The 27,093-nt window shown below is 44.6% G+C and overlaps 1 protein-coding gene across 5 annotated transcripts in view; it reads right to left on the bottom strand.

Annotated features, from left to right (window-relative positions):
• Window positions 1-27,093, bottom strand: part of PTPRS (protein tyrosine phosphatase receptor type S) — a 442,958-nt gene that overhangs the window by 49,056 nt on the left and 366,809 nt on the right. For all 5 annotated transcript variants that reach the window (XM_066635289.1, XM_066635292.1, XM_066635290.1 and 2 more), the window contains 3 exons: window positions 24,269-24,484; window positions 21,788-21,945; window positions 15,254-15,366 (listed from right to left, as the gene is read on the bottom strand). In XM_066635289.1, coding sequence (XP_066491386.1) covers window positions 15,254-15,366; window positions 21,788-21,945; window positions 24,269-24,484 — 487 coding nt within the window. The remainder of the gene's footprint in view (window positions 1-15,253; window positions 15,367-21,787; window positions 21,946-24,268; window positions 24,485-27,093) is intronic.

Genomic DNA, 27,093 nt, shown 5'->3' on the forward strand with positions numbered 1-27,093 from the left:
TAGAGTGACAGACCAAGGAAAGTCCACCTGTGGTAGGAGATATGTGTGGGGCAAGAAACAATGCTACACACTAGGCAGTGTAGTACACGCACTAGGCAGTGTAAAGAGATGGGGGTTCAAACAATACCTTCTCACTCTGTGCTGCAAACCTGCCCACTTATGGTATCTTTCACATGGCTGCTGAAAGCACAGGGCTTTTCTTTCTGCTGTTGTGGCTAGCCCAGAGTCCCTTGTTCTTAGGATGGGAGGAAGGAGGGAACACTGCCTTTGAAAAGGGAACCTTGTTTCTTCTTCCCAAACACACAAATACTAGGTATCCTTGGCCCAAGGAGCAAGCAAGATGGAACTGGAACAAATACTGTCACACGCACATTACAAACAAACAACAATTTTAAAAAATGTTGTAAACAGAGATTCCTTTAACTCTGTTTAACCCATCAATCTGTTTCTCCAGAGTTCCAAGGTGGTTGGGTCATTTCTTGTGGGAAGCTCATTCTCTTGATAGCCAGGTAGGGTCACATGGTTTGAAGATCTCCAAGAGAAGAGGCTCCCTTTGATCCCATATCAATCAGCCATGCATCGGGCATGACTGAGCCCTTGCTCAGCTCCTGACCAACTTCAACTGCTTTTCAGCAGAAGCAGCAGATTTCCACCCCCCCTTTTTCTTTCTTGTTCCCCCCTCTCCAATTTTAGATAGAGTTGTGGGGTGGGAGCTCCTTTGGGCTTTCTCCATAGTGGCCTATACCTGCAGTGTTTCACCAGTTCTTGGGAGAGACAGGCACCGGATTGGTGGGTCCTCAATATGGTGAGAAAGGGATAGTCTATGGAGCTTCTGGAGATCCCCAGGGATAGGTTTATAGAATTCAGGAGGATGAAAACCAAACATTGCCCTGTGAACTCAAACACTGCCTCATCCTGGATGCCATCAAACCTGTTCTCCGAGATCAACTTGCTTTGGGTTTTACACTCACTTCTTCATTGCTTCAAAGAAGACTTCTCAGACCAATGTTCTCATCCTAGCACAACCCCTGAGAATGTTAATTCTGAGCCAGGATACAATTCCGTGGACAGTGTTTCAGGCTTGGGACCCGCAATTCATGCTTCTTCTATTCCAGAAACTTATAGGCAAGAGTAAACATTGGTTGATAGAGTTATCTCAGCTGCTGTGGTGTGACCTGTAGTGGTGACTCTCAAATGATTGCCTGAACTCCAGGTTCCCCATCTAAGATGCCCTGTGAATCTGCATCTTTTTTGATGCTAGTCTCCATGTCTGAGAACCCATCTTCAGGACTCTGCAGGACAAGGCCTCTGAGGCACAGAGGGGCAACAATATTCTCAAGCTCTGGGCCATCTCCCTAGTGCTTCCAGACTGCTGGTTCTTCCAAGAACCAACACATCCTAATCTGCAAGGACATCACATCTGCAAGAGCCTATGTGAACAGGCAGGGAGGGACTAGTCCCTTTCTCTTCAAAAGGAGCCAAGCAAACACTCCGCTAGGTGGAAAAGGCATCTCAGCTCCACCAGGGCACAGCATGTTCCAGGGGAGACGAACATAATGGTGGACTGGCTAAGCACACAACTCCTCCACCACTCCAAGTGCCATGCAAACACTTGAACAAAAACAAAAACGAGCAGTTCCAAACAGATGCAGATGGACCTGTTTGCCTCAACCCATCAGATCAAGAGCTTCTTTTCAAAGGGCAGGGCAGCCTTTTCAATCCTGTAACAACAATAAGCTGCACCAATCACAGCCACTGGGGACCTTGCATGCCTCCCCCCCTTCTGTCTAATTCCCAGGGTCCTTCAGGTGGCCAGGAAGGAAAGAAAAGATCGTTCTTATGGCTTCCCATTGGCTCAGGTGCCCATGGTTTAAGATTTGACCAAGATGTTAATTGTTCCACCATGGTGACTTCCCCAATGGGAGAATCTCCTGACATAGGGACCCATTCTTTATCCTCAACCAAGCATGTTACAGATCATTGACTAGATGTTGAGTAGCAGAACTATCTGTCCTAGCACGTTGGCAGCTGTCTCATCTATCTTACTCTTGTTCAGAAAACATTCAACCGACTGAATTTATAACTTGACTTGATGCATCTTTATCATGTGATGCCAAGATGGATGTCACCTGAAAATCTGACCATTACACTAATCTTCTTCTGGCATTTCTTCAGCTCTGCTTGGACACAGGTCCAAGCACCAGCACACTGAAATGCTAGGTGTCAGCTTTTCTATCCTGGGTCAACCTCACAGGAGGACCCTATCCTCTCGCCCCATGTATACCCCATGTATACCAGTTCCTCAGGAGAGGAGCCCTAACCTCTCCTATTCATAGAGTTCTTGCCCAGGAAGTAAGCTTGGTCCTGAGAGCCCATAGCGGGCTTCCTTTGAACCCATGGCTACTTGTCTTTTCAAGAAGTTAGACAGCGTTTCTAGTGGACATTACTTTGGAGAGTTTTGAAGATAATGACCTGTCTGTAAACAGGGAACTATGTATTTTTCATAATAATAGAAAGGTGTTGGAAAGATCATTCCTGAAATTAACTCCAGGTTTCACAGGTTGGAAGATGCTGTTTTGCCTTCTTTCTGCCCCAAACTGGTCCATGCCTGGGAGTGAGAATGGCATACCTTAGATCAGTGGTATTCAAATTGGGCCATTGTGACGCCTCAGCCTGAGGGCCCTGGCCTCTGCCCCCTTAAGGGGCAGGGGCAAGGGGGAAGGTAGCAAGGTGATCCCCAGGATCCCGTCGCTCAGTGGGGCTGCAGGGACTGGGATGTACTCACCAGTCCCTGCAGCAGCTTTCCCGGGGTGTGGGGAGCCCTGCGCGAGCGTCTGCAGGGCTCCCCAGCATGCAGAAAGTGAAAGTGGAGCGATCGCAGACACTCGCGCAGGGATCCCTGCACCCCAGGAGGGCTGCTGCAGGGACTGGTGAGTACATCCCAGTCCCTGCAGCCCCCCTGAGCAATGTGATCCTGGAGATTGTGTTGCTGCCTTTCCCCCGCCGCCTCCCTCCCCTCCCCTCCCCTGCAAGGACTTACTCCTGGAGAGTTTGAAAACCACGGCCTTAGATGTTTGCTGAACTCTTAGTGTCCCCCCTCCTCAAACTAGGGACTGTAGGAAATCTGAGGTGATGGACTACTTGTATGAAATAAACAAACTGGGGGATTTCTGGATGGGAGGAATGTCAGGCTGGCAACCTTGCTGATAGCTCTGCACCGGCAGGGTACGTCTGCAGAAATAAACAGGATACCCCTGGATGGAAAGGGTTTACAATGAGATAAACCACAAATCTTCCAAAATGCTCCTTTTCTAGTCCCATAGAGTAGAGGCTCCAAGAATCTGGTGCAGTTTAGAGTGAGGGAGAAGAAAAACATCGAGCTCAAGAAGCATATGGAAAATAAGTCTGACCTCCTATGTGCAGTTTGCTTTTCAAGGGCATGTAGTGGAGAACGGACTTAGGAGATGAATAGAAAACATGTGGATTAAAAAAAAACAAAAGTGATACCAACAGCCGGAGTAATGAATAATTAAAATTAAAGAGCTAACAACTAACAGAAATCCCAGAATGAGACTACAGCAAAGGAGAGAGTTTTGCTCATGGAATTGATGACATGCAGTACAGTGTAATTGTTCAGCAATGATTTCACATTCTAAATACTGAGAATAAGATGAAAATAGACTTGTATGACGAATTCTTATGGACTGCTGTTGGGAATTTGTGATCAAAGGGAAAGACTGCTTTCACCGCTTGCTTTTCATTCTTTATCATTTTTGTGCTTCTTGTTGACATTCTTGGAATATTTCCCAGTTAATTGTGGACTGAAATGGTATTTTTTCAGCAAAGACATTCAGGATGTAGTAATGCTGACATCTAGCTGTGATTTAGGGGAAAATAAAAGAACTTGTCGAACTATTTACATTTTACTACTGAAAATAAAACATCTTGCTGAACTCTTTTAAATTGGAAACTAAGAGCCCAATCCTCGACTCAACATGCCAGCGTACCACTGGCATGCACTGTCACAAATGTACCGTAAGGCATGTTTGTGAGGCTTAATGTGGGGTCAGCCTGGCCTCCGCCGCTCAGCAGTTGCATAGACTGCTGAGCCGTGGAGAGGAGGCGGGGAGGAGGCGTAACGAGGCAGGAGGCAGGGAAAGGGCGGGGGAAGGCGTGTCGGGGGGAGGGAAGGAAGTATGACTGGTGGAGTTCTGCTCCATCAGATCCTGAGCTTTTGTGTGGGACTCGCCACCTGACATGAATGCTCTTCCCCGAGATGATCACTTCCCATTGTCGGGCTACTTCCCTTAACCAGGGGAAGGGGACAAAAGTTCCCTTCTCCTGAGGTGCTGCCTGCAGCTGCCCGAGGTACGCAGGATGTGGTGGTAGCCGTTTTAGGTGCCGCCACAGCCACGCGCCACGGGAACTCAGGATTGGGCTGTAAGTTGTTTCAAGATGTGCTGAGCTGCGCAACATTTCAACAGCTAAATTACAAATATGGAGACAATGACTACAAGAAGATTATTGAGTTTTACATAGGGACAATATAAATTGAAATCTGCAGAAGACTTAATAGAAGAAGGTATTAATTGTCAATCGATTTATTTCTACAAATATCAAAAAGATTTAAAACTGATAAGAATTATAAGTATTTGAAGAGGAAGAGTCAATATTGGAAAAGCAATTAGAATCAGAAGAGCAGATAATTCCTAAGACTTATAAGTTGTTGAAATTTGAAACAGAGGATGAACAGGTAAAAGAATGTATGAATCATTGGGCTAAAAATGTAGGTCATGAACTTTCAATGGAAAAGGGGGAGAAATTATGAACAAAGCATATGAAATTAACTCTAAGTGTTAACATCAAGGAAAATGTATATAAGATGATTTATAGATGTTATATGACGCCAAGTAAGCGAAGGTGTACGAAAATATATCAAATAAGTGCTGGAAATGTAAAAAACAGGAGGGATCTTTTTATTGTATGTGGTGGACATGTACTAAAGTACTGGATAGAGATTAATGCACATATACAGTTGATTTTAAAAACAAATGTGCAAATGAAACCTGAAGTTTTTTCACTGGGTATGATAGATGAATATGTGGAAAAAAGATTCAAAAATTTTATTTTTATATGTGATAAACATGGCTAGAATACTTTATGCACAATATTGGAAAACTACAGACATTCTGTTAATAGAAGTATGGTGGACAAAAGTCATGGACTTTGCAGAGATGGACAAACTTATGATTTTATTTGCAGAATAAACCTGCAGAAGCATGCGTGGCCTCTGGGAACCAAGTGCCTCGGGAACAAAGTGCCAGGTAAGGCACAGCGAGTTTAGCCTCTGTGCAAGGAGAAGCCATGTGGACCTCTGAGTTTTGGAGAAGAAGAGGGAGGACTCTCTGAGTTGCAAAGAGGAGAGGAGAAGGAGAAGGTAAGTGTACTCTTTCTAACTCTTTGTCTTTCTAACTCTTTGTCTTCTAACCTTAAATCAACATTGAAATTTAGCTTTACCTTTAGCTTAGCCTTACCTAAGCTTTATAACAACAACAACAACAACAACAACAACAACAGGTATTTATATACCGCATTTCTTGGTCTTTATTCAAGGCGGTTTACATAGGCAGGCTTTATTAAATCCCTTATTAAATAGGGATTTTTACAATTTCAAAGAAGGTTCTTTCTTTCAAGAACGACTACATTCAAGGTGTTTCATTCCGATCTGGCTTCACATTCTGGCCTCCATCCTCCCACGCTCAGAGCAGATGGAATTGCTCGTCAGCTTGTCAGCTGCTCCAAGGTCGCACGGTGCCGGTGGCCTCGAACTGGCGACCTTGTGGATGTTATCTTCAGGCAGATGGAGGCTCTACCCTCTAGACCAGACCTCCTGCCCTAAGCTTTACCTAAGTTAGCACCTAATCCAACCTGAGGGAGGGAGTGTAAGGTCCAGCAAGTTGGGGCACAGGAGCTAGGTGAGGGCAATAAAAATAAATAAGTGTGTTCATAGGTCTACTCTGAGCAGGAGCAGAGTCCTACTTGTGAGTATGGGCCCTAGGTATAGGCACTTGGAAAAGTAAATAAAACATAGGAGGATAAAGTGGAAAGCAAGTTTTTCTACTTTGTTTAAATTAACCCTTACTTAACCCAAATTAAACTTAGAACATAGTTAGAACATAATCTAAAGGTTCAGTAAATTGGGACACAGGCTCTAGATAAGAGCAATAAATAAATAATTTAAATAAAGGTGCACACTTAATAAAAGCAGGAGGTATAATTTAGACAGGGAGCTAGAGTCCAAACTAAACAAAGAAGAGGGTAATAGAGAAAGCACACTTGGTATCTCTATGTTATAAACAGGGCTAAACAGGATGTAACCTTAGTGTGTAAGTTCTGCCAAGCCCAAAAAACTCTTAAACCAGTGCAGTTGAAACTCAAATAAAAAGCAGCTTGAGGTTAAAAAACAGTCCAGCCTAAGAGAACTGAGTTAGGAGGGTAAGAACCTAGGAAGGGCCAGTTCCCAGCCAGGGCAATTTAGCATAATCATTGTCCTTTAGAGCATAGTCATTGACCTTCAGGAGTTGATAAGAGCCCCATTAGGCAAATCCAAGCACCCCATTCAGGAGCCTGCAGAGTAGATTAAGCACATCAGCAGCCTTTTGTCTTGCTGATCTTTTGTAATCTCACCTGGGAAGACCAGCCCCCTTTCAATCAGCAAGGAGGGAGGGAGGAGGAGCCAGCTAGGAGAATAAAGCTAGCACCTGCCACTGCATGAGCCTCTCCGCAGAAACACGCATGACCTCTGGGAACCTAGTGCCTCAGGAACAAAGTACCAGGTAAAGCACAACAAGTTTAGCCTCTGTGCAAGTTCAACAGCAGGGTGAGGAAGCCAGGGCCCCTGACACCACCCTTTCATCTTCCCTTGAGAAGAGGGCAGCAAACCAGTGAAGGGTTTTTAAGAATCCCTAAACAAACAAACAAACAAAACTATGCAGTTAGAGAGTCAGCAGCAGGGTGAGGGCTATCCAGTGTTTTGCATTGAGTGCCACATGTATGACTATATGCCTCTGGGGCATGTCATGGGTGTGTCCTCGGTGCAAGGAGCTCCAGGGACTCAGGGAATGCTCCCTTGAAGCCTTGGTGGCCAGCCTGGAAAAGCAGAGGCAGGCAGAGAAGGACCATGGGGAGACTTCCAGGGACGATCAGGCTTCGTCCCACCCTCAGGCGTGCAGCTCCTCAGCTGCCCGGGTGGGAAGTTTCAGGGCTGGAGGACGTCATCCTGGAGGAGAGGAAACAATCCCCTAGGGGGGACCCCTTCTCCAGGAGACGGGCCCATATCCGAAAGCACTCAGGATACTCCTCAGCGGGAGGAGGGTTGGGGGCTTCTTGTAGTGGGTGATTCGATTATTAGAAACATAGAGAGGGGGGTTTGCGACGGATGTGAGGACCACATGGCAACCTGCCTGCCTCGTGCGAAGGTTGCAGACATCACTTCTTGTCTAGACAGGCTGGTAGATAGTGCTGGGGAGGAGGTAGCAGTTGTGGTGCATGTCGGCACCAACGACGTGGGCAAGTGTAGTCGGGAGGTCCTGGAGGCCAAATTTAGGCTATTAGGTAGGAAGCTGAAAGCCAGGACCTCAAAGGTAGTGTTCTCAGAAGTGCTACCTGTTCAACGCACAGGGCCAGCTAGGCAGGCGGAGATCAGGGGTGTCAATGCGTGGCTGAGACGGTGGTGTAGGGAGAAGGGGTTTAGATTCGTTAGGCACTGGGGAACGTTTTGGGACAAGCGGGGCCTGTACAAGAGGGACGGGGTTCACTTGAACCAGAATGGAACCAGACTGCTGGCACATAACATTAAAAAGGTGGCAGAGCAGCTTTTAAACTGACCCCTGGGGGAAAGCCGACAGGAACCAAGGGGCAACCGGTTCAGGACTCCCCATCCCTACGGGACAAGGATGGGGAGGTTAGAGAACAACAAGGTAATGACAGAGTAGGAGAAGAAATTGGGAATGGTAGCATGATGGGATGTGATGGACAGTTTGGCACAATGAGAGGATGTAGGGATAAAGGAGCTAATAAGCAGCCCATCCTGGGGCATTCCACGTACAAATGCTTTTATGCAAATGCCCGAAGTCTTTGAGCAAAGATGGGAGAACTGGAATGTCTGGTGACTAGGGAAAACATTGACACAGTGGGCATAACGGAAACCTGGGGGAATGCTGAAAATCAGTGGAATACCGCAATCTCGGGCTATAAACTCTACAGGAGGGACAGGGAGGGGCGTGTTGGAGGTGTGGTGGCCATTTATGTTAAGGAAGGGATAGAATTCAGCAAAGTAGAGATTGAAGGCAGGTCTGATACCACCACAGAATCTCTGTGGGTTAAATTACTAGGCCTGAGGAGCAATGTAACACTGGGGGCGTACTATTGTCCTCCAGACCAGAAACCAGAAGGGGACCTTGAAATGAGGAAACAGATCAGGGAGGTGACAAGGAGGGACAGGGTTGTAATCATGGGGGACTTCAATTATTCTCATATAGACTGTGTCAATTTGTGTTCTGGTCACGAAAAGGAGACTGGATTCCATGACATGCTAAATGACTGTGCCTTAGAGCAGCCAGTCATGGAGCCCACCAGAGGACAGGTGATATTGTGCGGTACTCAGGACCTGGTTAGAGATGTCAGTGTTAATGAGCCATTAGGGAACAGTGATCATGCTGCGATTCGTTTTGACATGCATGTCGGGGGAAGAATACCAGGCAAATTTCTCACAAAAACCCTTGACTTCCGACGGGCAGACTTCCCTCAAATGGGGAGGTTGGTTAGAAGGAGATTGAAAGGGAAGGTAAAAAGAGTCCAATCTCTCCAGAGTGCATGGAGGTTGCTTAAAACAACAGTAATAGAGGCCCAGCGGAAGTGTATACCCAGCAAAGGAAGAAGGGCTTGACTAAGTCCAGGCGGGTGCCCGCATGGCTAACGGCAAAGTTAGAGAGGCCGTAAAGGGCAAGGAAGCTGCCTTCCGTAAATGGAAGTCTTGCCCTAATGAGGAGAATAAAAAAGGAACACAAACTGTGGCAAAAGAAATGTAAGAAGGTGATACTGGAGGCCAAGCGAGACTATGAGGAACACATGGCCAGCAGCATTAAGGGAATAATAAAAGCTTCTTCAAATATGTTAGAAGCAGGAAACCCGCCAGAGAAGCGGTTGGCCTTCTGGATGGTTAAGGAGGGAAAGGGGAGATAAAAGGAGACTTAGAGGTGGCAGAGAAATTAAATGAGTTCTTTGCATCTGTCTTCACAGCAGAAGACCTCAGGCAGATACCGCTGCCCAAACGGCCCCTCCTGACCAAGGAATTAAGTCAGATAGAGGTTAAAAGAGAAGATGTTTCAGAACTTATTGATAAAGATCAGTAAGTCACCGGGCCCTGACGGCATGCACCCGAGAGTTATTAAGGAATTGAAGAATGAAGTTGCTGATCTCTTGACTAAAATATGCAACTTGTCCCTCAAAACGGCCATGGTGCCAGAGGATTGGAGGATAGCAAATGTCACACTGATATTTGAAAAGGGAAGGAGGGGAGACCCGAGAAACCGAAGGCTGGTTAGCCTAACATCTATAAGATGGTGGAATGCCTCACCAAAGATAGAATCTCAAATCACATAGACGAACAAGCCTTGTTGAGCGAGAATCAGCATGCCTTCTGTAAGGGTAAGTCTTGCCTCATGAACCTTTTAGAATTCTTTGAAAAGGTCAATACAGGTTACAAGCCATGAGGTGTATGTGCAACCTCCTGATTCTAGAAATGGGCTATGTGAGATGCAAGGGATGGCACCAGGATGCAGGTCTCTTGTTGTCTGGTGTTCTCCCTGGAGCATTTGGTGGGCTGCTGTGAGATACAGGAAGTTGGACTAGATGGGCCTATGGCCTGATCCAGTGGGGCTGTTCTTATGTTCTTATATTTAAAGAGAAATCAACAGAAAATTTTATGAAGAACTGAAAAACAATTATTGACTTTCTGCATGAGAGAGAGAATCATGAATTAATGAACTGTGGATTTTAAGATTAGATTGAAAGGAACAGAGAACATTAATCTGAAATAATAATCTGAAAATGGAATACTTATAACGAGTAGATAAGAGGGGTGTTGGAGATATAACATACATATGGGTGTTAATTTAGATTACTAAGATACAAGGTTGTAAGTCAGGGCTTGAGTCCTGGCCTCTGCCCCCTTAAGGGGCGGGGCAGCCTCGAGGCAGGGAGGAGGCAGTGGCGCGATCCCCAGGATCGTGTCGCCCAGAGGGGCTACAGGGGCTTGGGAGCTGTGGGGAGCCCGGTGCGACCTGCATTAGGGCTCCCCGCAGCAGTGAAAGTAAATGCAGAGCTATCGCGCCCCGCCTCCGCTAAAGCGGAAGATCCTGGGGATCGCGCGGCTGCCTTCCCCCGCCCCCACTGCCTCCCCGCCTATGCAAGTACTTAGTGGCTCTCAAACTCTCCCAGAGAGTTTGAGAACCACTGCTGTAAGTAATTAGAACATTCAACTTAGTCTGTATTACACTATTAGAAGTATTTTTTGTATTTCTTAAAAAAACAAACAAATTGGGGTCAATGTCTATGTCCACCCTTTGTTGGTGAATTTGAGACTGTATACCAGCAGTGTACAAGGCTCAAGGATAGATTGATGGGAATAATAGCACATTTGCTGAGGGGGCCATGCCCTCTAGGAGCTGCCCTGTGCTTGAGGCTTTCTGCAAGGTGGTAATTTGGAAAACTGTGCAGACATTCACTAAGTACTACTGAAAGGATGGTTTCACCTCAGCCAATGCACCCTTTGGCAGGTGGATGCTACAGAAGGTTGTGTAGAGATCGGTAGAGTAGTGCCCATCCTGGGAGAGGCAGTGCTTGGGTATATCTCACAAGGAAAGACTAAGCCACACTGAAACCATTGGAGAATGGGGAAATTTGGTCCTAGCTCTGTATTCATCTTTGTGGTGATTCCAGGGTGGCTCGATCTACCCCCCTGACCGATTCATAGTTTGCATTTCTCAGGGGAACTGGAGTTAAGACAGCCCATTGCCTTGGCTGTTGGATTAGGCAGTAAGAGTCTGGTGGGTTTTCCCCTTCTGTATACCAGTTTAATACAGGTGGGGCCTCAGTATCTGTGATGGATCCCTTCTTGGACCCCTCGCTGATACTGAAAATAGCAAATATTCATATCCGCTTTTTTCTGCCCCTTTCTCCCTCTAAAGGGGACTATCCGCCCACTGCCTCTGCTGGCTTCAGAAAGCCCTTTGGAGGGCTCAGGTACAGCTGAGTCTGGCTCAATGCGGGTCTGAGGGACCTGTGCTGAGCCAGATCCATGGAAGAAAAATCTGCGGATAAACAGGCTCCACCTGTATACCATTTAAACCTTATGCTGCTTGTTTCTGTTGCTGCAAGAAGGTGCTCCAGGTTCTCATTCTGGTCTAGGGATGGACACCCCTCTCTTTGGTGTTCAAACCATGTGACCCTGTCTAGCTGACAAGACAGCCCATATGGGCATACAGGTTTCTATCCCAGAACCACTGAGAAGGGTAATTCATAGATAAGATCAAATTCCCCATTTTACAACACACCTTTCAGTTGGTGTGCTCTTGCTTGTCAAAAGAGGAGTCACAGGAAAATTCAACAGACCATTTTTGGATATATTCATGGTTGGGTTGCAAAAAGTCAACACACACACACACACACACACACCACTCAGCAATGTATTTTAAAGGACATCTGTTGTGAGTGTGCTTTTAAAAATATCTTGCAATAACTACAGAAATAGGATCAACACAGTCGTCATTCACTGATGTGATGGAGTTGCACTTTTTGGCAAGGATGTTTAGTAACACATGCTATTTTGTTTTATTTATTTATATGATTATTTATGTATAGATTTTTGCCCCATCATTTTGTCCATGGAGCCCAAAGCAGCCCACATGGTCATACAGTTAATTACTTGTCAAGTCAGACCACATTCTCAGTTGCTTGGCCTCAGTAACATGTCTGTAGAATGAGCTTTAGCACATGCCCTGGGACCTGAGGAAGTCTATAGCCAAACTCAAGGCTCTAAAAAGGTGGTCTCCCATCCAGGAACTGACCAGACCCATACCTGCTTATCTTCTTGTGCCTTCAGCCCACTTAACTGTTTATAATAATAGTTAATTAGGCACAGAAGTAGTGAGTTGGCCATAAATAAAGTGCTCCTGGTGAGAACACACACCTGTGGTGAGGATACATTTTCTTGGATCACTTTCCCTACTGCATGTGATGCAGTATGATGTCCTTACTGTACGGTTTTTTGTCTCTCTCTCTCAAAAAAAACTGATCCAGGCCACATACATGCAGCAGGCAATACTGGTCCATTGACCACAACAAATAAGCACCAATCTCTTGCTTCAGTTGTGACAAATTTAGATTACAAAAACATATAGCTATGGTTCTGCCAAGAAAGTCTGCACCAAAAACATCCTGCATAGTCACTTTGGAGAGGAAACAGTGGAACAACACTGCTGTGAATTCCTCTTGGGAAGGTAGAAATCGCTCAGTGGCACACTGCTTTCATACACAACGCATGCTCAAGTCTCCCAAGTTCAGTCCCTGGTACCTTCAGGCAAAGAATCTTAGGCAGTAGAGCCAGGAAAGAGCTTTCTACTTGAGACAGAGTGCAGCTGTTGGAGTAAATACCAGTCTAACTTAACTAGTAGCCTTTTTCCACAGAAGGCAGTTATGCTGATTTCAGGGGGGCTAAAGCATAGTGGTAAAGCACATGCTTTGCATGCAGAAGGTCCCAATTTCAATCTTCAGTGTTTCAATCCCAATTTCAATCACTGTTGTGAAGGATCTATGGTAGCAGGAAAGCCCCTACCCGAGTCTTTGGAGAGCCCAAGTCAGAGACGATAATACTGGGCAAGGCAGATCAATTATTTCACTCAGTAGAAGGAAGTTTCATACGCACATGTTCAGCCATAATTTAAACACCAAAACTACTGTTGGCTGCAGTTACCAACACGCTTTCAAAGACTTTGCATTGACCATAAGGACAAGAATCTTGCCTTAAAATAAATTTAATAAGGCAAGTTGAGATTTTGCATTCCTACTGTGCTTCTATGGTGGATTTCACATTGGTACAATGCATGCATGAAAACAACAGAGTTACATACAGTTGGTTGCTGAGTACCATTCCCACAGAGAGGGATATGTCAGCCAAGGCCTTCTGTAGCACTTGCTCACTTCATGGAGAAAAGAGCTAAGAGCTTTCATCAACATATCAGGAAGTAGCACTGCTCATACAACCGGAGAACAAATGGTTCTGGGAGCAAGATGGTCAGTTGCAAACTTGGTGCATATGTTTAGGTGTTAAATGCTGCATTTTCAGATGGCCAGTCCACAGTGGCAGCTGAGGAAGATGTGATCTATATGGTAAAGGCACTACAATGCAATACTGACACAGAGGCCTCCAGTCAGAGCTCTATATACTCTGAAATCTTCACCAATTAACCACATGAGTTTTTAATTGATTAAATAATCAATTAAATCTGTGTAATTTGCATGGGAAAAAATGATGAAGTAGCATTCCCCCTTCTTCACACATTGGAGATAATGGGTTGCATTCAAAGAAAGTCACCCAACTCCTACTGATATGAATGACTAAGGGCCCAGTCGTTTCCAAACACAAGGTAAGGGAACAAGTGTTCCCATACCTTAAGGAGGCCTCTGTGACTGCCTTTCCACCAGAGGAAGCAGTGCACATCCCATTGGCACAGCTGCACTGGCACGGAAAAATTGGAAAGGATTGCGCCCTAACTTGTCTCATTGTTTCAACAGCACTGAGTGATGTTTTTTTAGACAAAATCCAATTCCTCCTTCAAAATGAAGTAAAAAAAACTTCACATTCAGTATGTAGTAAAAAAAAAAGGGGGGGTGACTCTTCTAATGGCATCTACTATCTTTACAAGTACTTGCATTCAAAATAATTAAAACAATTTTGAAAATTTGCTGCCCAATTAAATTAAGGGCACTTTGTAAGTTGATCAACGTATTTTTAAACTGAATAATCTAACTCAGTGGTTCCCAAACTGATGGGTCACAACCCATCAGGGGAACCGGAAGCAGGGCATTCCTCCTTAAGGGGAGTGACCCTGCTCCAATGGCAGCGACAATGCTGCAGAGATCACAGCACTGCTGCTGTGATCTCTGCTGCCAAAGTGCTTATTTCTTATCTTACCTGGCTTCCAGAGTCCTGGAGGCTTGCAGCACCCTCCAATATCCCTCTGAGCCTTCTGTAAACAATCATTATCTGCAATCAGCAGCTCCTTCTGTTTTTGTGTGAAAACTGGAAGAAAACTGGTAAGAGATAAGCACCTTGGCAGTGGCAGCTGTGATCTCCGCAGCACTGACGCTGCCATCGGACCAGGGCTGCTGAGATCACTGCGGCGCCATTGCTGTCACCTTCCCGCCTCCCTCTCTGCCCACAACTTACCTGGTTGCCAACTCCCCTGTAGGAATTTGGGAACCACTGAACTAACTGATTAAACACTGCAAACCTATTCTTTCCTAATAAAAAAATTGCCAGGATCAACCAATTCTGCTAAGTAAAGCAGTGCAAAATTCTGTGACCTGTACAAATTATGAAATTGAGCAGATTCCTTCATTTTGCAAAATATTCTGATTTTGCTTGTCTTTGGGAAGAGATAAAGAGCTCTACTGGGCATCTACTGAAAATCATATCAAGCAATTCCTCTGGTTTCTTAGACTTCAGTGTACCCATAGGAATATAATTCAGCATATTTTGAAAACCACAGGGGCTAGAAACCAGCTTTAAAAAACACATCACCTTCACCCCACCAGAGATTTTCAGGAAGTTTACATTCAATGACCTGACTGCAATTATTCCTGGATATTTTTTTTTTCTTCAACAAGACATGATGTCATTAAATAAGGGAGGCCCTATTAAAATCTCCAAGATTTCAGGAATCACCTGGAGATCCATGCTGATTCCTGGAGACTCCAGGCCAATCTGGAAAGATGGGCAATGTTGCTTGTAGTACCTGAACTGTGTGAAGTGGGAACTCCCACTTCAGCAGCTGGGGGGGAGGGGAACCAGAAAGAATATTGCAGCCCTGTCCATACAAGCACTGCCTACTACGGGCAGTCAATCTTTACACCTTAGTGGGGGATGTGGGGAGGGGGAAGCAGGGTAGCATGGGAGTATACAGCCTGTTACCTGGAGTTTGGAAGTTAATGCGGCGCATCTCCACTGGATCTTTGGGGTGATGAGGGGCGATCTCAGCATTGTTCAGCATACATTTGATGCGTGGCTCAGAGTCTTTCCGTTTGCTAATAAGAAAGGGAAGCACAGACGAAAGCAAAATGTTGAGCTAAAAGCACCTGCATTATGCTCAGAGCTATGTCTACTATGCTAAAATGCATCCTATGCCACAGTCACCCAATTATTTGAGAATTTAAATGGCAGGCACTGCTTCACTCTCAGACACAAAAGGCTTTGCTTTTATTGCATATAAGTGAGAATTACTGCTCTTAGAAGAGCGTCCCCTGTGCAAGTTGCTGTTTTCCCAATTTGAAAGGACGCTTGCACTGAGGCACAGACGTATACTCTTTTGGGCACAGGTCACTGTGTTTCTGCACCAAGTGATTGCAGAGACACTGTAGGAAGCTCCCTCTTCTGTAGGTGGGTAGTCTGGGCTCACAGGTCCCTTAACAATATTTTGCTACACCAAGCACTTCTTTTGTGGTACATAGTTTAGGAATTGTTAACCCAAAGAGTGATCTCTACCTTGTGGCACTGAATTTAACAACTTGCTTACTATTTGCTTCTGTTATTTAAAAACACTTGAAGTGTATCCCATCTCTCTCTTCTGCGCTTAAGATGGCTCACAAAAAATAAAAATAAAAAATCCACAAAACTGGTCTTAAAGCCACGTGAAAAACAGTAGTACCAAGGGACAAACTAGACATTACTTTAAGCATATGACTGGAGTTGGCATGCTTTAAAAAAGAAAAAAAAAACCCTGCTTTCTGGCATGCTTTTTAAATAGCAGTTAGATGGAGCAGGACCCTTTTTCAGATCAGTACTGTGACAGGGAGGTTTAGCAATCTGCCCTCAACATCTGCTCCTTGCTCTACAAAAAGTTCTAACTGATACCAATGCAAACCATGGGCGTGTACATGTTTCAGAGATTTGGATCAGGACCATTGCAAGGGCAGAGGGTTAAACTTCCCCTGCTTTCACATTATAGTCCCAATATACAGAGGAACTGAACTGACTGCATTTTACTGACTAAGGGCCAAATCCTATCCAATTTTCCAGTGTCTGTGCAGCCATGACAATTGGACATGAGCTGCATCCTATTGTGTGTGTGTGTGTGGGGGGGGGGGGGGCAATCATGGAGTCCTCCTCCAAGTTAGGGAACATTTGTTCCCTTTCTTCAATACTGCATTTCAGCTGCATTGGCACTCGAAAGTTGGATAGCATTGGGCCCTATCAGACAAGCATACAATCCCAGGTGAATGAGCTATGCCTCATTCAACCCCAAGTTTCATAACTCAAAATCCATCAAAGTCAGCAGTTGTTTCAACAGTCCAGTAATTCATCCATTCATAGCAAACCCAACTCTTACAGTATAAAAGCTTCACAATATTTGTATCAGTGGGGTCGCTAGGCGGGTGCGGGCTGAACTGGGTGACGCGTAAGCGGGGGTTGACGCATACTGGGAGATAATGTGCTAAAATCGCGGTTTTAGGAGCCACCCTGTCAGGCCATACACCGTTGGATGCAGAATTTTGAGCGGAATGCAATGCAAAAAACCAGAGTGAAATAGCTCCTTTCCTTCAAAAGTTATGGCCGAAAAACCGGAAAGAAAAAATGCATGGAGCCCTATGGAAAGTGAAACTGAGCTATATCGCACATTTACTTGCGATTAGGCGTACTTGCCTTAGTCCGTTGGAAAGAGCAGGCTGAGAGGAATCCAAAGACACCAGAATGGTCCCTATCCAGGTAAAGCAGCCCCCAAAAAACACCCAAGAAGGAGGTCCCTCCCTCCTAGCTGTGAGTGTATTGAGCCCTATGGAAAGCCAAACAGCCTCATGGTCGTGTTTACTCACGAGCAGGCAGACGTGCCTTGGCTTTTGATCAGGCCAGGCAAAGGGGAATGTGAGGACACCAGAATGGTCCTGATCCAATGGAACTGAAGCTCAACAAATGCTCCAGAAGGCAGCCCACTAAAAAGGACCAAAAAAAAGAGGCTTCAAGTGGTAAGGGGAATGTTTTCTATTTTGCACTTGTAAAGCGAGGTGGGTCTTTATCTTGATATGTTTGAAATAGAAGAGCTTTAAACTGGGCACTGGGAAGGGCTGGAAATTTCACTGATCCTTTTGGGGAGGGGGGGTGTTATTGTAGGCAGACTACAGAGAAAATTCATTTGGTGGAACAGGGCTGACTCCCCTTATTTAATTATTTCTTTTATTTTAATTTAATTATTTATAATTATTCATTTTAATTTGCTTAGTGATGTCACTTCTGGCCATGACATCACTTCCAGTGGGTCCTGGACAGATTATTATTCTAAAAAGTGGGTCCCGGTGCTAAAAGTTTGAGAACTGCTGCAATAAGGTGTTAGTAAGTTGACAAAGATGTGTGTGTGACTACAAGCTTTCAAAATCACTAAAATCAGAGTTTGGAGGAATAATACCATCATGTTATATATCAATCAATGCATAAATTCATGCAGAATGCAATGAAACAAACCACATTGAAGTACCTGTATTCTATCAAAAGATACAGCCAAAAAGCCAGTGGGAGTGGGGCGATGGTACATCACCACGCCCACCACCTGGGGTGTTGCCCCACCCATTGCACGGGGTGATGTGTAGGCCTCCTGCACTGGGTGACGCGAATCCAAGTGATGTCACTGATTTGTATTTATTTATATTGGACTAGTTTTATATTTCATATATTGTATGGAAATCATCCCTTTTGTCTATCCTGAACTAACTGCAAATCAATTTTATTGAATAAATCCAAGTTTTAATATTATAAGAAAAGGATAAACAATTTTTCCAATTGCTTCTGTCTACACAGTTTGCCATTTTGCAAAGCAGAGGTGGGGTGGGACACCTACTGGTAAGATCTCACTTTCTCAAGGACCATTACAAATGGACCAAACCATTACAAATTTGGATTCGGTTTTAGTTTATCAGTTTAGTTTATTTTAGTTTATTTTTAACTCTCTAGTTCAGGGGTGTCCTAAATTTTTGGTAGGAGGGCCACATCATCTCTCTGACACCGGGGAAAAAAAAGAATTAATTTACATTTCAAATTTGAATAAATTTACATAAATGACTATATTAGAGATGAAACTTATATGAATTAAAGAAGGTCTTGCAATAGCTCAAGACCTAAAAAAGCCTTGCACAAAGCAAGGCCAGCCTTTCCTTTGCTGCCACTGTTGCATCACAGATGTGAAACAGCAAGCAGTGGAGGGAGCCCTTATCCCACAGCTCACGCAAGAGATCAAACAGTTGGCCGTCACACTGAGAGCAGTTGCAACAGGCCAGTGTGGGATCCAGCAAGTCTCTGGAGGACCAGAGGCTTATTAGAGACTAGGGGCTCCCTGAGGGCTGGATTGGGAGTCCTTGAGGGCCGCAAGTGGCCCCAGGGCTGGGGTTTGGGCACCCCTGCTTTAGTTCATTTCCTGCTCAGACACATTTAATGCTGAATAAAATAAAACACTTTCATCTGCAACACAACTCTATAAAAGATCTGAGAAAAAAATCAAAACTGCTTATTTGTCAAGTAAAAAAAAAAATTACAAGTTTTTATAAACAAAACACATAAAACAGGATATAACGCACACCACAGGAAAAGATGACCTTAATCACAAGCTGAGTGCCTGACCGATTGAAGCCATTTGTTCATAAAATGATCAAAAGTTGCAGATAAGCAGGGAAGTGGCCAAGTTTGTGGATGATATTAAACGTTTCCTGGTGGGGATTGTGAAGGGATTGTGAATAGAAGGGATTCTGAAGAGCTCCAAAAGGAAACTGGGGGAATGAGTGCCAAAATGACAGATGTGCTTCAATGTAAGTGTGTGACGTAGTACACATGTACACACAGTAGTATGTGTGTAAAGTAATGTGCAAGAAATCAAAATTTCAGGTATATGCTAATGGGTTTTGAGTTGTTAGTCAGGAGAGAGATCTTGGGGGGCTTGGGGACAGCTCAACAAAGGTGTCGACCCAGTGTCCAACAGCTGTGAAGAAGGCCAATTCCATGCTTGGGATAATTAAGAAAGAGATTGAGAACAAAGAAACCATTATTATTATTGATTGGGCATCCCTTATCTGGAATTCTGAAATATGGAGTATTCTGAAATACGGAACTTTTTTGAGTGTCAACATGATTTTTTTATTTTACATTTTTGCCTAATGAAATAAAATCACAAACTGTGTTTCATGCACACAATTATTTAAAAAATATTGTATAAAATTACCTTCAGTCTATGTGTATAAGGGTATATGAAACATAAATGAATTTTGTGTTTAGACTTGGGCCCCATCCCTGAGATCTCTCATTATGTAAATGCAGGTATTCTGAAATACGGAAAAATCTGATATCCAAAATGCTTTTGATTCTAAGCACTTTGGATAAGGGATGCTCAACCCGTATTCCATTCTGCAAATCAATGGTAAGGCCACATCTTATGTCCAGTTCTGGTCACCATATCTTAAAAAGGATATAGTGGAACTGGAAAAGGTGCAGAAGAGAGCGGCCAGAATGATTAGTGTGCTGGGACACTTTCCTTATGAAGAAAAGCTACAGTGTTTAGAGTTATTCTAGAAAGAAAGACTGACATTTTAACAGTTCAGCCCTACCAAATTTGGGGGATTTTAGTGCCATATTGATATTATTTGCTGCATTTCATGTTTTAGAGGTGCCCTCCTCTTATCTGTACCAGAATTCCAGAGCAGACCTCAAGCCTTCGTAATTCTTACCTGTCTGGCTTGCTGTCCAAGGAAGCAGGAAAAAAAAGAGAAAGGAAGAAAAGAAACGTGAGGGTTAGAAAGGGAGTGGCAGATAGGGGAACATTTCCCCAGTTCTCCCCAACTTCCTCCCCCGCCCTCCAAATCTGGTTTGCAGTAAACTTCCTTCCAAATATGGTGGTCTGATGGAGGAGACACCACAGCCCACCCCAGACATCCAGCACACAGATGACATATAATGTGAACTGGGCACTGAATTTGAAATCTGGGCATTTTCCATAGGGCATGCACTTTAAATTACATTGGAACTTTGGTATCCACTGGGGTTTCATTCTGGAACCACCAGTGAATATTGGGGTTCACCTTTAAATGCCATGTACAGTCAGTTATCTTTATAAGCAAATTCGCTCACTTGCAGCAGCAGAATTGCCACCTGCCTCTCATTATCTGCGACTCTGTTCTCATTAACCACAAGTCAAATACCGCATCAAACGGGCATTGGTACTGACCCGTGAAGAATCGTTGGACACATTTGTGTCTGCTTCCAGATTTGTCCACCATCTTGGGGGACTCCAGCTAAACTTTCACAACCCTGGCAATGATCAGACGCTGATGATAAGAGGCCTCTGGAAGGCAACCTGAAGACTGCTCTGGAGCTGAGGCAAGCCAAGAGAAGGAGCTAGGTGGAAAAGGAGGATGGGTGAAGCAACCCCCTCCCCAATGCTGAACTCTGAGGCCTCATTGTTGGGCTGGCAATCTTCAAGGGATAGCCAACACAGAGGAGGAAGCATCAGATGTTGGAGATGTTGATAAGCCCTTGCTAGCACATAGTCCCAACTACTTAACTTGAAGATAACTTTATGAAGTTCAGGTTCATAAAGTTCATAGAGTGTATGATGAAGAGGGTCCCCTGGAACCTAACCCCATTTTTCCCATAGGCTCAATGATTCAATATCTGCTAATTCGGTATTCACTAGGTTTTCCAGGTAACACTAGCGCGGCAATTTTCAACCTTTTTCATCTCATGGCACACTGAAGATGCTAAAATTGTCAAGGCACACCTTCAGTGTTTTGGGCCCCTTCCCAAAGGAGGAGGGGGGCAATGGGGACAGACAGAACAGCCAATCAGTATCCAGCAGGCTCCTGGTTTTTTCCTTTGGAATGGCTCAGGGCACTTCACTGGCTGATCCTCAGCCAATCATGAGCCGCCCTCCTCCTGTAGCCTCCCCCTCACCCATTCATTCTCTATTCCCATCATGCTGGCTGGCTGCCTGCTCCTGACTCTAGCCAGTTCTACTCAGAAGTAAGTCCTATTTTGCTCAATGGGGTTTACTCTCAGGAAAGTGCAAACAAGGGCAAGTAAAAAACCTTTTTAACTTACCCATGTTTGGCAGTGAAACTTGGAAGTGCAGTAATAATGGCAGCTCCAGGTCTCCAGTCAAGTTGCTACCCTCCTTAAGGGGGTAGCGTCCCTCTGAAAAACCATGCCTGCCTGCTTGGGGGGATGACCCCCAAGTTGGAAACCCTGCTCTAAGGAGTCTATGCACTGGTGTGGATTATTTATGCAGCTGCATGGCAGTGTCTCCAGACACTTGGCAATGATGTCACGTATCATTGCCAGACTTCCAGGAAAGCTGAGCTCTGAAGAACTTGGTTTCAAGATGTGCAGCCATGTAGCTTAGAGGGAACACTGCCTGTGCAGTGAGAGAGGAACACACACAGACTGGAGATACAAATATGCACGCATGCACACACTTACTTTTTATACAAAAGGATAGCGATGACAATGCAGATTATGAACACCACGGCTAAGACTGGTCCAATAACCCAGATCAGCCCCTCTTCTCCATCAATCTTTGGCTGTGGGTCAGGGTTGTCTAGTTGGATTGGGTCAGAGAATGGGCTTGCTGCATATATCTGAAAGAAAGAGCAAACACTGCAGGGCTAGAATGGGGGCTTGGTACTTGCAAAAAGAAGCTGTCATTTCATTAGTAGCTGAGAGTAGTACTATAATGTCATCTGACTAGATAATATTATTTGACTAGAGTACAGAAATGAGTTTGACGCAACACCAAGAATCCTATAGCACCTTAAAAGCAACAGATTTATTGTGGCAGAAACTTTTGCAGACTTCTGTGAGATAGGTGAATTTCCACTAAATCCTTTCAAGTCAACAAATTCCAGAGGGAATGCTGGTCCGTTTCATGACTCAATTCAAAAAACTTCTGCCATAATGCCAAATGACATGATTCTTTAAGTATGTTTGTTAATAGCATCATGATTCTGACCCACTTGGGTCACAACAACCAAGGTAGGGAGAAAGGCTTTAAAAAAACAAACAAACTTGAAACACTGCTCTGGCTCTGGATGGGTATCTGTCACCAGTACCAGCCAATTAACACTTTGCACAGCAAGCTTCTGCTGAAAACAGAAATAGGTTTTCTATTTCTACATTCACTTGTTGAAGGCCATAAGTGCTAGATACTCATGTGGTATGTGGTTTTTTGTTTTTAACGAAAGCTGAGGTTCTAAGAAAAGTGGATTGTACTTTCACTACTATAGTTCCTTCTTCTGCATGTTCATAAAGACAAAGCTAGCTTAGAACTGTGGGATGCTATAGCAGCACCCTCACTTCCATCTCAATGTACCTTTTTCTTTCTAGGGTTAAGCTTGAAAATGTTTCACAAGATTGTAGTAGAAATCTGGCGGAGCACAGGTGAGCACTGATGGGAAGCCTAGCTGTGCATGGGTCAGCATTGATTGGGAGGCATCTGCAATGTCACCTGGAGCAGTTTCCACTTATTCACAAAAAAAGGATAGGCTGATTAATTTCTTTTAATTTTTTAAATTTTTTTTAAGGCAAGCATGAACATTTAAGAAAAAAAAGGCAAGTAGGTCACTTGAGGCAACAGCTTGAGGGGAGACAATAATCTAAACTGGTGTTCAATTCACTGGAATGCAAGCTTGTAATCTCAGTCACAAAGATTGGTTTACTGCAGCTCAGAGACCTGCTGGCTGACTATCTATTTTGTATTCTATCTGTCTTTATCCTGGGTGAACCTGAATAAGAAGAGATGGCAAGAAGGCACTAGAGAAGTACCCCTCAGCTCAATTTGAAATTGGGTTAGCAATTACAAGTGGCAATGGAGAATGCCTGAAATAAAAGAAACTCGCCCCCTTCAAAAGTTCCATATTGACTTGCAATGTTCACTGCATCTGATTACGTTAGCTTCTGATTGTCAACTGCCACTTAAAATTTCATCTTTTTTTGTTCACGTTATGGATGCTAGACACTAGTCAAAGAAAGGGTTACCATATACAAACAGGAACTGAGTGCCTATGCCTTTAATCATTGTATAGAAAAGGGAATTTTGGCAGGTGCAGTTGAACATGGAAGAATTTAAAAAGCTGCACCTGCCAAAATTCCCTTTTCTATACAATCGATAAAGGTATAGGCACTCTGTCCCCATTTATATTTGGTAACCTTAATCAAAGACACAGGGCAGTTTCAGTGATCTGCTGCCTGAATTTGGGCAGGCCGACTGCCCTTGCCAGTTAGTCCCCTCCCTCACACACACACACACACACACAGATAGAAAGAGAGAGAACACACATATCACAAACTAATATGCCCCACCATTATCTTCTTATCTGCCTGACTGCTTAGGGAAGCAGCTGATTGGGGGAGAGAGAGTGGAGCAAATCCTCTCCACTCCTTCCTCTTACCATAAAGTCCATTGCCACCTCTTTCAGTTTGCTCTCTGTCTGATTCTGCTGAAACAGGATGAATAGAGCATGTTGGGAGCTCATCAGTTCTGACCCCTCATCAGTTTGCCACTCCCCTCCAGTAGATTACTTGAAGCAGTTGCTTCAGTGGGTCTCATGGCTGGGGCAGCCTGTCCATAACCTCCAAAAGGTTGCATGATCTTCATAACTATAACATCCAAATAAGTGTTTTTAAATAAAGGGGATATCAAAGGCCACTACACAAATGACAGGTCACTTAGGTTTCCATGTTCTTAGTCAGACAAGCTATTGGGGATTCCCTGGTATCACCCCTGGGAACACATGATGGGAATACATCTAGGACTTGGTCAAGAAGCACATTTCTCTACAAGTGCAGAATCCTGTTTTACATTCTGAGCTGGAAAATAAGAACTTTCCTGGGAAGTGATGTTCAATTCATAATGCATCCCAATCACTATGAGCTGAGCAAGTTCAGAGACAGGATGGAACTCACCGCTTCAATTGTTCGCAGCACTGCCAGGATGAAAATGACATATTTCTGTCCAGCTTCCAGGGGCTTGTTCTCAAAGCCATCATAGCGTTTCATGTCCCCAAGGATGAAAAAAGAGGGCAGAGAGTGAAAGCGGGCTGCAACATATGGTTTATGGAGATCAAGTTGGCGGGAATGGCGGAGACTGCGACGCTGGAGTCTGGAGATTTCCTGAATCAACTGGAGAAACAAGGAAAGAGAGAAGGGGAGACAAATGATAGCAACAACCTATTCAGCACACCATTTCTGAAGATGTTTCTTTGAAAGTTAAAATTGGAATAACCCTCAAGGTCATTGAAACAAACTCCTTGGTCACTGCAGGCAACTACTACAGCATCCCTGACAAGTGGCCATCCAGCCCCTGCTTGAAAAGTCTCCAACAAGTGAGAATAGGCTGCTGCATAAAGCAGATAAACATGAGGAAAAATTTATTCTCATAAATAGCCTGAATCGATTTCCCTGTAGCCTCAACCCTTGGTTCTTGTTTTCCTCAGAAGCCAAACAGAGCAAGTTTGCCCCTTCTATGTGACAGACTGTCACATAATTGAAGATAGCTAACATATCTCCCCTTAGTCTTATCTTCTCCAGGTTAAGCATAACCAAGCACTTTTAAATCATTCCTCAAGGGACTAAAGTTCCAGACCCCTCACCATCTGGAGACAGCGAGAGAGTGAGGCGCCCATGCCAGAGTGTCAGTGCGACATGAGTCGTGCTGACGCTCTAGGGTGCCCCTGCCCTCTCCTCCTATAAAGGAGGAGCTGCGGAGGGGGCAGCCCAGTCCAGCGCTGAGTCACTGCTGGAGAGGCAGCTTCTTGCTGCCTCTCCAGGAGCACTCCTGGGCTCCACTTCTCCGTCGGGAGGAGGCTTTCTTAAATGGACAGAAGCCAGCTGAGCTGCCCGCTTCTCTCCCTTTAAAGGAAAAAGTGGGTGGGCAGCGGGGGGAGGCTTGAGGCGGCACCCCGGAGGGTTGGCACTTGGGGCATTTGCTCTGTTTGCCCCCCCCCCAGGTACGCCAGTGCTCTGAACCCACTCCAACTTGTCACTGTCCTTCCTAAAATGTGATACTCAAAACTGGGCATACTATTTCAAAATGAGGTCTGATGACTGCAGAGCACAGTGGAACTGTTGTTACTTCTCATGATGGGGGCTCTATGCCTTTGTTAATACAGCCCAGTCTTGTGCTAGCTTTTTGTTGTTGCTGGCTCATATCCAGTTACTGGCCCACTAGGCCACTTAGATGATTTTCAAACATGCTCCTGCCAAGCCATGCAACACCCTTCCTGAAGTTGTGCCTTTACTTTTTTGTACCCACATGCAGGACTGTATTTGTCTCCATGGAAGTTCATTTTGCTGGTTTGTGCCCAACTGTTAAGGTCATTCTGAATTCTATTTCTGTCTTCCAGAGTGCTAGCCACTCCTCTAACTTTCAGTCATCTGCAGATTTGATAAGCAACCTTGCTACCACCCATCCAGGTAATTTATATAAAAGCTGAACAGCACAGGCCCAAAACAGAGGTCTGTCGCATTCTACACCTCCTGCTAAGCTGATGTGAAGTCACTTATTAGCACTCATTGGAGATGGTTGTTCAAGCAGCTTTGAACTCATCTAAGAATAGTATCATCTACGTCAAATTTTACCACTTAATTCACAAGGACATTGGAAAATTTATCAAATGCTTTGCTGAAATCTAGGTACAGTATTATCCACAGCATTCTCATGACAGTGTGCTTTTGACAAACCCACGCTGGCTACTAGAAATAATGCCATAATTTTGTAAGCACTCAGACATCAATAAGCTATTCCAGGATCTTTTCAGGTACTGATGTTACTAGTCTGTAGTTTCCCAGATTCTCCTTATTTCCCTTTAAAAAAATAGGAACATCTGCTTGTCTCCAGTCCGCTGGCACCTCACCCAATGTTCAAGAGTTCTCAAAGATTACAGACAGTGGCTCCAAGATCACACTCACACGCTCCTTTAATACCTTAGGGCAGGTGTTCTCAAACTTACAGGAGTTTGAGAACCAAGGTACATAAGAACAGCCCTGCTGGATCAGGCCAATCTAGTCCAGCTTCCTGTATTTCACAGTGGCCCACCAAATGCCTCAGGGAGCACACAAGACACAAGAGACCCACATCCCAGTGTCAAGGTAAGTCTTGGCAGAGGTGGGGGTGGGATGGCAACAATGAAATTGGAACGATCCAGCCACCAGTGGAGATGCAGGAGCTTTTTAAAAAACTTATCCTGTCTGCAGCAGTCTCTGGAGGGTGCACAGAGCTCCATGAAGCCATCTGCAGGACTCCCCGTGCCTCAAAACATTTTTAAAAAAGGGCAATCAATGATCCACTTCCAATTTCGTGATTGCAACTTGGAAGTGGATTGCGATTGTTTTTTTTTTTAAATGTTTTGAGTCACAGGGAGTCCTATAGAGGCAACCCCCACAACCCCCGGAAGCCACTGTGGACAGGGTTAAGTAAAAAAAATCCCTGTGTCCCCAGCAGCAACATGATTGTTCTGGTCACCTTCTCTTATAGGAGAAGACAGATGCAAAATAAGAACTGAGTGGCTGTTTTCTGTTTTCTCTCTGCTGTCTCTTACCACTCCATTACCTTCTGTAAACAAAAGACCTACCCCTTCTTTAACCTTACAAACTTAACCAAAAAGACCTTTTTTTGTTTTTGTTGACATCTCTTACTAGCTTCAGCTCATTCTGTGCTTTTGCCTTCCTGACACTATTCCTAGAAGTGCAGGCTACATTTATATATTGTTACTTTGTCCCTCCTTCCATTT

This window comes from Tiliqua scincoides, chromosome 8, assembly GCF_035046505.1.
Source record: "Tiliqua scincoides isolate rTilSci1 chromosome 8, rTilSci1.hap2, whole genome shotgun sequence".
Taxonomy (NCBI): Eukaryota; Metazoa; Chordata; class Lepidosauria; order Squamata; family Scincidae; genus Tiliqua; species Tiliqua scincoides.